A 15,044-nucleotide genomic window follows, 5' to 3' on the forward strand; every position below is an offset into this window, starting at 1 on the left:
CGAGAGAGTAATACTTAGTAATAATTATTTCATATGCAAATATGTCAGCCAATCACAGCAGTGGGCGTTTACACTGAAGTCTCACAGAGACACGCCCCTTAAAACAGAGCGTTCAAATTAGAGGCTAAAATCAGGGTAGGAAAAATGCCTTTTATTTCTAAATTATGACAATTTTGGATGTAAAAAACAAACTAACATTATAAGTGCACTCCAGGAAACATTATAAAATGCCGCAGCTCATGACCCCTTTAAAGTGATCGCTGCTTTTCTGTGGTTTCCTCTCGTCTCATTGTAGTTTCTGCAGAGAATTTTTGGAGAATATGTTTTCAAAGTGGTGTAGGTGGTTGGATTTCCACTTCCTGATAATTGAACCAAATGAGACATCCAAACATCTGGCTATTGTTTTTTATTCTTTTTCCATTTCAGCATTTGTTTAACTTGGGGATTTTATTTTCACCATTTGTTCTCTTTACTATGGGAATTTTATCCAGAAAATATTTTAATGATTCACAGACCAATACTTCTGTAAACAACATTTGCAATTTTTATATTATTTTAATTTTTATTATTATTATTTTGCCTAAAAAAAACAAACACACAATTATCAAGCAATATTTGCAGATGACCCTTCAAAAAACTCTGACCTTTTTCTTACTGTTCCTGTTCAGACACGCACATCCCACAAGAATTTTCAATGAACAGTTTGATTTTCTGTAAAATGTGCTCATAAAATGGTAAGAAATGATTGCGTGCATGTGTGCGTGTGTTTGTGTAGGGCTTCAGTATGATTATTCACATTTCTAAAGAGCATTGAGGTCAGGTGAACATCTGCAGTGATCGGAACATTACACACACACACACTAAAGCTCATACACAATCATTAGACTGCAGTGAAAAATAAAATGTGCAGATGTGTGCAAGGCTATAAAATGTGGAAAATCTGCACAGTTCGATCAGACTCTTCTGATGACTAAAGGCATGTGTACTGTGTGCAAAACATCTAAAACATATTCCACATAAAGCGTGTGTATATCAGCCTGCTGTTTATAAATAAGCGCTTGATTCAATCGAATCAATTTCCTCAGTTCAGGCGGGTGTTGCTCTAGTGCTCAGTGCTGAATGAGAGACTGTAATGTGTTAGTGCACGTTTGTCATCGTGACGACAGGTTGTCAGCGAGTGAGTGATGGTAAGATGGCAGTCGTGCCCCGATGCCGTACGTGTGATTGCCGTCAGTAATTACACACCCTCTCGTCTGATTTATTAACTCTAAATGTCCTCTACAGCCTCTCTAATGAATACTCAAACCCTGTCACACTCATTTGTCTTCTCTCTCTCTCTCTCTGTCACAGTACCGTGCTACACTCATTGTCATATTCTTCAGTTCAGGAATTAAAGGGATAGTTCACCCTTAAATTAACATTCTGTCATTATTTATCACCATCATGCTGTTCAAAACAGTCTTCCTTGAATTTTTAAAGTTGATTTATGTTTTTGAGAGTCTCTAAGGCTGCATTTATTTGATGAAAAATACAGTAAAAAGGATGCATCTATGATCCTATCTATCATAAATCCCACAGAATCATGCTTCAAACATCCCATTTTCTCATCTGTTAACTCGTTTCAGTTTTCACTGTGCGCTGTACATCCCATCGCTTCTATTTTTTGATGTCATTTTGTCTCCCATCTATTAATTTGCACGTCGCTCCTCGTTCTGACCGCCCTGCTCCCGGTGTCATCTGTTGACTGCATTAATTGCGTGTCTGTAGGTGTTTGTGTAATTTCCTGCGGTTGGGCGGCAGAGCTCACGCTGGCCTCAGATCATCATCTAATAAGGGCTGATGGGAGCATTCTGCCCACACACTACTGCAAGTCATTCAACTCCTGCATTTCACTGTTCTGCCAGAGTTAACCTGCCACTGCTTCTGCACACACACGCGCGCGAGAAGAATAAGAACAGAGAGGCTTTTCAAGACTGCAGTGCATCATGACAGCAGAACACTATTTTTTTCCTCGTAAGCATTAAAAATAAAAGGAAGAAATTATAATTGAACAATTTTCCTAACTGGACTGTCGTCTCTATAGTACATTTGTATAGACCATTTTATTATAGTTTGTTATGGTTTTGTGTCTGTTTTGAACATTGACGGCTCCAGTTCCCATTCATTGTAATTGCATGGAAAACAGAGAAAACAGAAGGAGGATAGTTGAACAGGGTGGGAATTAAATTAAATTAAATTATGACAGAATTATCAACAATCCCTTTAAAAATTTGTTTATAAATACAGTTTAATTTTGTAATAAATACAATTAATACAATTTATTTTAGTAATTCATCTTTAAATTGTTCAAGTTTCTCACCAAAGACAAAAACTATAACTCTAAAGTTTTAATAATTATTCTATTTCTACACTCTAAAAAATGCTGGGTTAAAAACAATCGAAGTTAGGTTGAAATTGGACAAACCCAGGGTTTTTTTTTTTTTTTTTTTTTGACCCAGTGATTGAGTTGTTTTAACTTAGCAGTTGGGTTGTTTTGATCCAGTGACTGGATTGTTTTGACCCAGTGGTTGGGTTGTTTTGACCCAGCGGTTGGGTTGTTTTGATCCAGTGACTGGATTGTTTTGACCCAGTGGTTGGGTTGTTTTGACCCAATGGTTGGGTTGTTTTGATCCAGCGACTGGGCTGTTTTGACCCAGCGATTGGGTTGTTTTGATCCAGTGACTTGATTGTTTTGACCCAGTGGTTGGGTTGTTTTGACCCAGCGATCGGGTTGTTTTGACCCAGTGGTTGGGTTGTTTTGATCCAGCGATTGGGTTGTTTTGATCCAGTGACTGGATTGTTTTGACCCACTAGCTGGGTTGTTTTGACCCAGTGGTTGGGTTGTTTTGATCCAGCGATTGGGTTGTTTTGATCCAGTGACTGGATTGTTTTGACCCACTGGTTGGGTTGTTTTGACCCAGTGGTTGGGTTGTTTTGACCCAACGGTTGGGTTGTTTTGATCCAGCGACTGGGCTGTTTTGACCCAGCGGTTGGGATGTTTTGACCCAGTGGTTGGGTTGTTTTGACCCAGCGATTGGGTTGTTTTGACCCAGTGGTTGGGTTGTTTTGACCCAGCGATTGGGTTGTTTTGATCCAGTGACTGGATTGTTTTGACCCACTAGTTGGGTTGTTTTGATCCAGCGATTTGGTTGTTTTGACCCAGTGGTTGGGTTGTTTTGACCCAGTGGTTGGGTTGTTCTGATCCAGCGATTGGGTTGTTTTGATCCAGTGACTGGATTGTTTTGACCCACTGGTTGGGTTGTTTTGACCCAGAGGTTGGGTTGTTTTGACCCAGAGGTTGGGTTCTTTTGACCCAGCGATTGGGTTGTTTTGACCCAACGGTTGGGTTCTTTTGATCCAGCGATTGGGTTGTTTTGATCCAGCGATTGGGTTGATTTGATCCAGCGATTGGGTTGATTTGACCCAGCGATTGGCTTGTTTTGACCCAGCGATTGGGTTGTTTTGATCCAGTGACTGGATTGTTTTGACCCAGCGATTGGGTTGTTTTGATCCAGTGACTGGATTGTTTTGACCCACTAGTTGGGTTGTTTTGACCCAGTGGTTGGGTTGTTTTGATCCAGCGATTGGGTTGATTTGACCCAGCGATTTGGTTCTTTTGACCCAGTGATTGGGTTGTTTTGACCCAGTGGTTGGGTTGTTTTGATCCAGCGATTGGGTTGTTTTGATCCAGCGATTGGGTTGATTTGATCCAGCGATTGGGTTGATTTGATCCAGCGATTGGGTTGATTTGACCCAGCGATTGGCTTGTTTTGACCCAGCGATTGGGTTGTTTTGACCCAACGGTTGGGTTCTTTTGACCCAGTGGTTGGGTTCTTTTGACCCAGTGACTTAATTGTTTTGACCCAGTGGTTGGATTGTTATGACGCAGTGGTTGGGTTGTTTTGATCCAGCGATTGGGTTGTTCCAACATATTGTTTCCAACATTTTAAGCCAGCCATATAGGCATTTTTAAACAACAGTTGAGTTAAATAACACTGCCCATCATGTTGGGCAAACATTTAACCCAATCACAATCACTGGGTTTCTCCGTTTTCAACCCAGCATTTTTTTGAGTGCATGAGAATAGTGAATCCACACCACAACTATAACGATAATGACACTTTCACTGGAATCCCTTTCAGAATTTTTTTTCCCCAGCCAATGTTTTGATCCAGCGACTGGGCTATTTTGACCCAGCGGTTGGGATGTTTTGACCCAGCGATTGGGTTGTTTTGATCCAGTGACTTGATTGTTTTGACCCAGTGGTTGGGTTGTTTTGACCCAGCGATTGGGTTGTTTTGACCCAGTGGTTGGGTTGTTTTGACCCAGTGGTTGGGTTGTTTTGACCCAGTGGTTGGGTTGTTTTGACCCAGTGGTTGGGTTGTTTTGATCCAGCGATTGGGTTGTTTTGACCCAGTGGTTGGGTTGTTTTGACCCAGTGGTTGGGTTGTTTTGATCCAGCGATTGGGTTGTTTTGACCCAGTGGTTGGGTTGTTTTGACCCAGCGATTGGGTTGTTTTGACCCAGTGGTTGGGTTGTTTTGACCCAGAGGTTGGGTTCTTTTGACCCAGTGATTGGGTTGTTTTGACCCAGTGGTTGGGTTGTTTTGATCCAGCGATTGGGTTGTTTTGATCCAGCGATTGGGTTGATTTGATCCAGCGATTGGGTTGATTTGACCCAGCGATTGGCTTGTTTTGACCCAGCGATTGGGTTGTTTTGACCCAACGGTTGGGTTCTTTTGACCCAGAGGTTGGGTTCTTTTGACCCAGCGATTGGGTTGTTTTGACTTAGCAGTTGGGTTGTTTTGATCCAGTGACTGGATTGTTTTGACCCAGTGGTTGGGTTGTTTTGACCCAGCGGTTCTGTTGTTTTGATCCAGTGACTGGATTGTTTTGACCCAGTGGTTGGGTTGTTTTGACCCAGCGGTTGGGTTGTTTTGATCCAGTGACTGGATTGTTTTGACCCAGTGGTTGGGTTGTTTTGACCCAGCGATTGGGTTGTTTTGACCCAGTGGTTGGGTTGTTTTGATCCAGCGTTTGGGTTGTTTTGATCCAGTGACTGGATTGTTTTGACCCACTAGTTGGGTTGTTTTGACCCAGTGGTTGGGTTGTTTTGATCCAGCGATTGGGTTGTTTTGATCCAGTGACTGGATTGTTTTGACCCACTGGTTGGGTTGTTTTGACCCAGTGGTTGGGTTGTTTTGATCCAGCGATTGGGTTGTTTTGATCCAGTGACTGGATTGTTTTGACCCACTGGTTGGGTTGTTTTGATCCATCGATTGGGTTGTTTTGACCCAGCGATTGGGTTGTTTTGACCCAGTGGTTGGGTTGTTTTGACCCAGTGGTTGGGTTGTTTTGATCCAGCGATTGGGTTGTTTTGATCCAGTGACTGGATTGTTTTGACCCACTAGTTGGGTTGTTTTGACCCAGTGGTTGGGTTGTTTTGATCCAGCGACTGGGCTGTTTTGACCCAGCGGTTGGGATGTTTTGACCCAGCGATTGGGTTGTTTTGATCCAGTGACTTGATTGTTTTGACCCAGTGGTTGGGTTGTTTTGACCCAGCGATTGGGTTGTTTTGACCCAGTGGTTGGGTTGTTTTGATCCAGCGATTGGGTTGTTTTGATCCAGTGACTGGATTGTTTTGACCCACTGGTTGGGTTGTTTTGACCCAGAGGTTGGGTTGTTTTGACCCAGTGGTTGGGTTGTTTTGACCCAGCGATTGGGTTGTTTTGACCCAGCGGTTGGGATGTTTTGACCCAGCGATTGGGTTGTTTTGATCCAGTGACTTGATTGTTTTGACCCAGTGGTTGGGTTGTTTTGACCCAGCGATTGGGTTGTTTTGACCCAGTGGTTGGGTTGTTTTGACCCAGTGGTTGGGTTGTTTTGATCCAGCGATTGGGTTGTTTTGATCCAGTGACTGGATTGTTTTGACCCACTAGTTGGGTTGTTTTGACCCAGCGATTGGGTTGTTTTGATCCAGTGACTGGATTGTTTTGACCCACTGGTTGGGTTGTTTTGACCCAGAGGTTGGGTTGTTTTGACCCAGAGGTTGGGTTCTTTTGACCCAGCGATTGGGTTGTTTTGACCCAACGGTTGGGTTCTTTTGACCCAGTGATTGGGTTGTTTTGACCCAGTGGTTGGGTTGTTTTGATCCAGCGATTGGGTTGTTTTGATCCAGTGATTGGGTTGATTTGATCCAGCGATTGGGTTGATTTGACCCAGCGATTGGCTTGTTTTGACCCAGCAATTGGGTTGTTTTGATCCAGTGACTGGATTGTTTTGACCCACTAGTTGGGTTGTTTTGACCCAGTGGTTGGGTTGTTTTGATCCAGCGATTGGGTTGATTTGACCCAGCGATTGGCTTGTTTTGACCCAGCGATTGGGTTGTTTTGATCCAGTGACTGGATTGTTTTGACCCACTAGTTGGGTTCTTTTGACCCAGTGATTGGGTTGTTTTGACCCAGTGGTTGGGTTGTTCTGATCCAGCGATTGGGTTGTTTTGATCCAGCGGTTGGGTTGTTTTGATCCAGTGACTGGATTGTTTTGACCCACTGGTTGGGTTGTTTTGACCCAGAGGTTGGGTTGTTTTGACCCAGTGGTTGGGTTGTTTTGACCCAGCGATTGGGTTGTTTTGACCCAGCGGTTGGGATGTTTTGACCCAGCGATTGGGTTGTTTTGATCCAGTGACTTGATTGTTTTGACCCAGTGGTTGGGTTGTTTTGACCCAGCGACTGGATTGTTTTGACCCACTGGTTGGGTTTTTTTGACCCAGAGGTTGGGTTGTTTTGACCCAGTGGTTGGGTTGTTTTGACCCAGCGATTGGGTTGTTTTGACCCAGCGATTGGGTTGTTTTGACCCAAAGGTTGGGTTCTTTTGACCCAGCGATTGGATTGTTTTGATCCAGCGATTGGGTTGATTTGATCCAGCGATTGGGTTGATTTGATCCAGCGATTGGGTTGATTTGACCCAGCGATTGGCTTGTTTTGACCCAGCGATTGGGTTGTTTTGACCCAACGGTTGGGTTCTTTTGACCCAGAGGTTGGGTTCTTTTGACCCAGCGATTGGGTTGTTTTGACCCAACGGTTGGGTTCTTTTGACCCAGTGGTTGGGTTGTTTTGACCCAGTGACTTGATTGTTTTGACCCAGTGGTTGGATTGTTATGACCCAGTGGTTGGGTTGTTTTGATCCAGCGATTGGGTTGTTTTGACCCAGTGATTGGGTTGTTCCAACATATTGTTTCCAACATTTTAAGCCAGCCATATAGGCATTTTTAAACAACAGTTGAGTTAAATAACACTGCCCATCATGTTGGGCAAACATTTAACCCAATCACAATCACTGGGTTTCTCCGTTTTCAACCCAGCATTTTTTTGAGTGCATGAGAATAGTGAATCCACACCACAACTATAACGATAATGACACTTTCACTGGAATCCCTTTCAGAATTTTTTTTCCCCAGCCAATGTTTTGATCCAGCGACTGGGCTATTTTGACCCAGCGGTTGGGATGTTTTGACCCAGCGATTGGGTTGTTTTGATCCAGTGACTTGATTGTTTTGACCCAGTGGTTGGGTTGTTTTGACCCAGCGATTGGGTTGTTTTGACCCAGTGGTTGGGTTGTTTTGACCCAGTGGTTGGGTTGTTTTGATCCAGCGATTGGGTTGTTTTGATCCAGTGACTGGATTGTTTTGACCCACTAGTTGGGTTGTTTTGACCCAGTGGTTGGGTTGTTTTGATCCAGCGATTGGGTTGTTTTGATCCAGTGACTGGATTGTTTTGATCCACTGGTTGGGTTGTTTTGACCCAGAGGTTGGGTTCTTTTGACCCAGTGATTGGGTTGTTTTGACCCAACGGTTGGGTTCTTTTGACCCAGTGATTGGGTTGTTTTGACCCAGTGGTTGGGTTGTTTTGATCCAGCGATTGGGTTGTTTTGATCCAGCGATTGGGTTGATTTGATCCAGCGATTGGGTTGATTTGACCCAGCGATTGGCTTGTTTTGACCCAGCGATTGGGTTGTTTTGACCCAACGGTTGGGTTCTTTTGACCCAGAGGTTGGGTTCTTTTGACCCAGCGATTGGGTTGTTTTGACCCAACGGTTGGGTTCTTTTGACCCAGTGGTTGGGTTGTTTTGACCCAGTGACTTGATTGTTTTGACCCAGTGGTTGGATTGTTATGACCCAGTGGTTGGGTTGTTTTGATCCAGCGATTGGGTTGTTTTGACCCAGTGATTGGGTTGTTCCAACATATTGTTTCCAACATTTGAAGCCAGCCATATAGGCATTTTTAAACAACAGTTGAGTTAAATAACACTGCCCATCATGTTGGGCAAACATTTAACCCAATCACAATCACTGGGTTTCTCCGTTTTCAACCCAGCATTTTTTTAAATGCATGAGAATAGTGAATCCACACCACAACTATAACGATAATGAGACTTTCACTGGAATCCCTTTCAGAATTTTTTTTCCCCAGCCAATGAACAATACAAAACATTGACAGCCAATCAGAATCCATCCTGCACTGTAAAACAATGATCGTGATTTTAACGGCAAAAGACTGTAGAACTGCTGTGTTAAAATACAGTAAAATACTGTTAAATTTGCAGTTTTTGGAAGTGAAATATAACAAGTCATTGTATAATTTACAGTGAAAAACCATAAATTGACATTCCCAGAATTCCCTACTTCACATTTGATGTATTTTGGTTGAAATAACTATGTTTTATCTTAGTTATTTTCTAATCGGTTATGAACATTAGAGTTTTATGTTACATCTAATGTTGTTAATTCAGTGTCATGTGTGTAAGCATGATGGTGTTCAGTGTTTGTGTGAATGACACCTTCTATATATTAGTATTAACGTTCTCTCATTAACATGTACTTGGCAACCACAGCTGCTGTTTTTTACTGTAGCATTTGAATATGCCAAATGACCTGTATGGAATAGCTAGAGAAAGACTGATTGTGATTGGCTGTAGTTGAGGTTTACCTGCTGCAGGTCCAGAGTCACAGTGACGTAATGGTATTCCATCCCGTTCATGATGCTCGGGCTCTGCCACCATCTGTTGGTGCCGTCGATGGCGTACTCGATGGGATGCCGCTCTACACACACGAGAAACAGTCATGAGAGATAGATCACACCTCCTTCATCTTTTCATCTTGAATTTGTAGGACATTCAAAACCAGTCGGAAAAGTGGATTGATTTGAATCCGCCTTCCTGTGAGCTCTACTTTAACACCGTATGACATATGAAATTAAGTTGTCATTGGCAAAACTGGTTTTACCTGTTCTACATATAATAAACCTCACTGTATTTTGCTATATTTATGTTTTAACCAAATTTGCATCAATGTATTTTGCATGTGTTTTAAGGACGTTCAAAACTTTCCTGAAGTTGTCGCTGTTAATCGCTGCATTTGACTGATGCAATCACACTCCTGCATGTGTTCAGGGCCTTCAGATGAACTAGATTGTGTATAAACACGAGTAAATCACAGCGTCTGAGGTATCGAAATCTACACCGGAAGAGAGAGACACGCCGTGACGACAGCAGATCCGTCCTGTTCATAATGACTGCTTGACTTTCTAATCCACCTTTAAGATGTCTGTGTATATGTATTACTCATATATTTGAATTTGAATTTCATTTCATTCTAATAAATGGTGTTTTTGCACTGGCGTAGCGTGTTTTCATAGCACATCAAGCTCTTTTATCTGAAGAGATCAAGAGAGATTTGATTCCTCATGACACGAGCAGCGAAACGCCTCATATTAAACCACGACAGGACACGACGGCGCTTAATAACGTGTCTCCGCTGGCTTTTACCTTCGCCAGCCGACTGGGGTTGAATAAAACCGTCTTTTGAAATAAAGCTATCTGCTCTAATGAGGGATGAGTTTTATAAGCGCTGAAATACTCACATTTATCTCAGCGCAGAGCCTGTGAAAGCAAACTATATGAGACTAACTCCAATCTTTCTTTACAGCCAGATCCTTAATCAGGCAAAGATGATTAAAGTTGTCCACTTAATCATTTATTTGACTGCATATATTCTTTTCTAATTTATGAGCGAGATCTAGGTTTCATTTAAAAGAACTCCCCCGCTGGTTAAGTCACATCTCTCTCTCTCTCTCTTTCTCTAATTTTCTCTAATTACATGTTATATTAATCACTCAGTGTCTGGGAGTGTGTGGGTGACTGGAGCTCAGATTAGAGCGCCTGACGCGTGTGTGAACGACAGCGCCGCAGCCGCCCGACTCCACGCACACTTCGTTAAGAGCTTTCAAACAGCTTGTATACATCAGAAACCACGACACCCGCACCTGAAACTACTGCTCTGATGAAGACAGCTCATATCACACCACAACATCAGAGGAAAAAATACGTGCATTTTACATATCAATGGACCGTTAAAGAAGCAGCTGACCCGAAAGTGAAAATTCAGTCACTTCTTTTGGGTTTGTTTGCAATTCACACTCATCTCAATTCTGATTTTCTAGCCTGTGAATGAAATTTTCAGACTCCAAAGAACATTTTTGTCATGAATCAGACATTGTTATTAAAAACACACTTCCTATTCTTTCAAAGAGGCCTGTGAAGTGAAGAATAGAGTCCATGTGTGTTACATGAGCGAGTGTGCCAGTGTTTTCTGTGCAGAAACAGCCTTTGATTAGAGCATATCAAATGGATTATGCATAGCATGAGAGCAGTGTGTGTGTGTGTGTGTGTCTGTACCGTAATCATAATCACTCCTCAGGTTGCAGGTCCTACACTGAGGGTTTTTCACGGGCCGTCCTGGTACGTGCTCCACTAGTTTGCAGTACATTTCTGGTCCTGTTTCTCCACACGTGGCGTTTGTCTTGATCTCTGCCATGGAGGCCAGGTTTAGCACAGCTGGGAAGAGACCTGCACACACACACACACACACACACACACATACACACACACACCGTTAGCTGATGTGGCTTAACAGCAACAGCAAAAAAACAACACTCACACATCTCAACATAAAAAACATTCATATTCATCACCTCGATTTGAAATGGACATTTTTGCATGAAATAAAAATAATAAAATGAAATTATAATAGAAAATTGTTCACTCAGAATACACAAATAAATGTGATCATTAGTGGAAAAGCATGCATTTGGGGTCAGCGATTGAATGGCTTCCAGCAGCAGCAGCTCTAGAGTCTAATGTTGCACTGCAATGCCTTGATTTAACGGGTGTCATAATGTGCATTCCCTCCTTGATGATTTTTTGTTAAAAATGAATAAGAAGAAAAATATGCACCAAAATTAATTTTTTACTGAAAATGAAATTAAGTTTAATTATGTATAAATTAATCAAATTTATTCAATTATCAACATTCAAATAAAAACTGTGATAAACTATAACTTGTATAAAACATTTAAATTGCACATAAGGCAGTTTTATATAAACTTTTTTAATTATATAATTATGTTTCTGCACCAATTTGTTGTTGAAATATGAACATTTTAACAGCGGCAGTTTGATGACAGATTTATTCAAACATGCATTAAATATTGAAGAACGGGTTCAGTAAAAATATAACGAGTCTGTAATATAGTGCATATATTTATCAAATTTCTGCTCTCTAGAGTTATTTTTCTAGTTGACTATCACTGAATGTCTTTTCTGAGGTAAATGTGACGTATATTGTTCACAAGCTGTTGTCTTTCCGCAGTTCAAACACTGATCGATCGATTACATGGCACAAGATTCATTTCAGTAAGTTGTTCTGTATCTTCTGATGTTCATTCATGTTTATTTGCTGCTGTAACTAGTAGTAAAGAGGAAGAGATGATCGCTTCAACTACAGAGATCTGTCACCACACATTAAACACTTGCATTTTTACAACACTAGTGTGTCTCATCAGGTAATCAAAAGTTCGACACACACTTCGCACCCACTTGAACACTTGAGCCAAATACAGGAAATGCATCATATAAGTAGAGTTGACAAGTGCAAAGGCCACATGCTATTTGGACAGGCCTGGACAGGCAATACTGCTAGCGCTGATGAACTAAATGATCTATGGGAAAGTCTTATTAGAACAAACATGTGGATGTTTTGAAACAAAATGATGATTTCAGTGTGAGAGACTTTAAAGCTGATTTAATGCACCTTGTTTTCAAATCCAGCTTCTGTTTCATCACACACATCCTTCATCAAATGAACACAGCCACAGTTGTATTATGAAACCTGAGCTGATCCTCTTTGTAAAGGCTGCTTTGCTTTTCCTCGTTTCTGTAATTAATACTCTCTTAGTATCCACTTCCCACATTCCCTGGGATTTCCCAGGATTCAGATATAGACACTATGGAGTATGATGTCACTTCAGCTCATGTTCAAATGCTTTCGAGAGAGAGTTTGAGTTTTAAGAATTTTATAGTATACGATAGTTTAATTCAGAATAGTAGCTTACAACTATTATTATAATAAATGCACAGAAAATTAGAAAAACATTCACAATTATGAACTGTGAAAAAGTGTTGGTTACTGAACTGATAACCTTATCATCCAGAAAACAAGCCGCACCTGACTATAAGTTTCACAGGGTCGAAATTACTTTGTTGAGAGAGAGAGAGAAAAGATAATTGCATCAGTGTATAATAGTCATATTTTATTATTTCATTCAGAATTAAAGCAAAATGCAAGTAAATGAAACAAAATGTTTACAAACATTATAATCACTATAATATGTATTTTAGTTCCCCATACACTACAGCAAATCCTTTAAATTTAACAGTTTTCAGAACAGAACAGGAATAGAAAAATATAAGTATAAAACAAAAATATTTTTTAGTGGTATTCATTATAAACAACCTTTATCATAAATTATACATTTATTTTAAAAGAATCTGAAACTGCAAAGCATGCGGCAAATGCGCTATACAAATAAACTTGGGCTCACGTAACGCTCTCATTCAACACAAATCTAAATCTGTGCACTTTGCGGATGTTTTGCGTGCTTGACAATAATTGCATTTTATATGAGTTGCTTTTAAACATTAAGTCCAGCAATATTACTGCTTTTAAACATGTCGATTCAGTTAATCAACCTTAATCATCGCAATTACGATATCAAAGGAAATAATCAACAATTATGATTTTTTTTTTTTTTTCAAAAATAGTGGAGCCCTATAGAAGTAGTATAGCAGTATGCTTTTCCATATTTTCCATAGTTTTTAAAAATAAGTAACTTGTATTTAGTGTATATTGTGCAGTATGCAGTAGTATTTCAAAACCCTGAAATATAAGGATCAGAATTGGACAGGAGTCCATGGTGTAAATCTGTACACCAGCAATATTAAACTGGGATTCTTATTGTGTGTTGTGTATTTATGCACCCAAAAAAGAGAGAGTGTGTATAGTCGGAATCAAAGAGCACTTGATCTCATGAAATCAGTCTCAGCTGCTCCGACAGATGTTCCATATGAGTTCTCAGAGACATGTGAGCTGGACAGACGTGAGGTTCTCCTCTCTGTCACAATCACTTACACACAGTAAATTCTCTGGATTCTAGTGCTAGTTCTGCTGTTTAGTTGCAGGGATACAGTCTTTTCACACCGCACTTGATCCAAACACATCAGAGCTTAGCAGCTGCCTCTGGAATGTCCACAATCAAACGGATATTATATGGGACACATTTGTAAAGCATAACAAGGACATTTTCCCAGGAAGCATTAACAACTTCCAGCTTGGATGTTTTTGAAACTGGGGCTTAACAAACCAATTCATCATCTATTTTAGTGTTTGTACTCATGTTCCTCACACGTTCTGCTCCAAGTGCTAAACTAACTGAAAATTTCCCATTGACTTTATGTGATAGATGGGGTGAAACTCTCGTCAACTCGGGAACCAAAATTGTGTGTTGTTTAGCAATGGTTGGTGATATCTAGAAAACGCATTTTAATGCAAAACTAGTGTTGTCATTTTCATTACACCACATTGTCAAAACATGTCAGGAATTGTATAAATAGGGAATACTGGGTCAAACTGTCACAAGGTCTGCATCTAAGTAATTATAAGGCATAAAATCATATCCTAAGTGAAATTGCTAGGTTGAAATCACTTATTTGAAATTGCTCAGTTGAGATCGCTCAGCTGAAATTGCTCGGTTGGTTGAATCACTCATTTGAAATTGCTTTGTTATTTGAAATCACTTGGTTACTTGAAATCGCTCAGTTAAAATCGCTTAGTTGAAATTGCCCGGTTGAAATTGTTCAGTTAAAATTGCTCGGTTGAAATTGTTTGGTTGCTTGAAATCGCTCAGTTGAAATCGCTTAGTTGAAATTGCTCTGTTGAAATTGTTTGGTTGCTTGAAATCACACGTTCTGAGGTAGTATAGCAGAGGAAGTATAGCAGAATGCTTTTCCAAATTTTCCAAAAATTGTTGAAATTGAAATTCCAAATTGCTCGGTTGAAATCGCTTGGTTGAAATCGCTTGGTTGAAATCGCTTTGTTGAAATTGCTCTCTTGAAATTGATCTGTTGAAATTGCTTGGTTGGTTGCAATCGCTCGGTTGAAATCGTTCAGTTGAAATTGCTCGGTTGGTTGCAATCGCTCGGGTGAAATTGCTTAGTTGAAATTGCTCGGTTGGTTGAAATCTCTTGGTTGCTTGAAATCGCTCGGTTGAAATCGCTTTGTTGAAATTGCTCTGTTGAAATCGCTCGGTTGAAATCGCTTAGTTGAAATTGCTCTGTTGAAATTGCTTGGTTGGTTGAAATCGCTTAGTTGAAATTGCTCAGTTGTTTGAAATCTCTTGGTTGCTTGAAATCGCTCGGTTGAAATCACTTCGGTTGCTTGAAATTGCTCAGTTGAAATCGCTTGGTTAGTTGAAGTATCTTGGTTACTTGAAATCGTTCCGTTTAAATTGCTTTGTTGAAATTGCTCGGTTGGTTGAAATCATTCGGTTGAAATTGCTCTGTTGCAATCGCTCAGTTGAAATTGTTTGGTTGCTTGAAATCGCTCAGTTGAAA

The 15,044-nt window shown here is 40.6% G+C and overlaps 1 protein-coding gene across 8 annotated transcripts in view; it reads right to left on the bottom strand.

Moving 5' to 3' along the window:
- The window catches only part of lama2 (laminin, alpha 2), a 167,209-nt gene that overhangs the window by 124,542 nt on the left and 27,623 nt on the right, over window positions 1–15,044 (bottom strand). For all 8 annotated transcript variants that reach the window (XM_067384976.1, XM_067384975.1, XM_067384974.1 and 5 more), the window contains exons 2-3: window positions 10,773–10,943; window positions 9,026–9,138 (exon numbers count right to left, since the gene is read on the bottom strand). In XM_067384976.1, coding sequence (XP_067241077.1) covers window positions 9,026–9,138; window positions 10,773–10,943 — 284 coding nt within the window. The remainder of the gene's footprint in view (window positions 1–9,025; window positions 9,139–10,772; window positions 10,944–15,044) is intronic.

Source organism: Chanodichthys erythropterus, chromosome 4 (assembly GCF_024489055.1).
Source record: "Chanodichthys erythropterus isolate Z2021 chromosome 4, ASM2448905v1, whole genome shotgun sequence".
Classification (NCBI taxonomy): Eukaryota; Metazoa; Chordata; class Actinopteri; order Cypriniformes; family Xenocyprididae; genus Chanodichthys; species Chanodichthys erythropterus.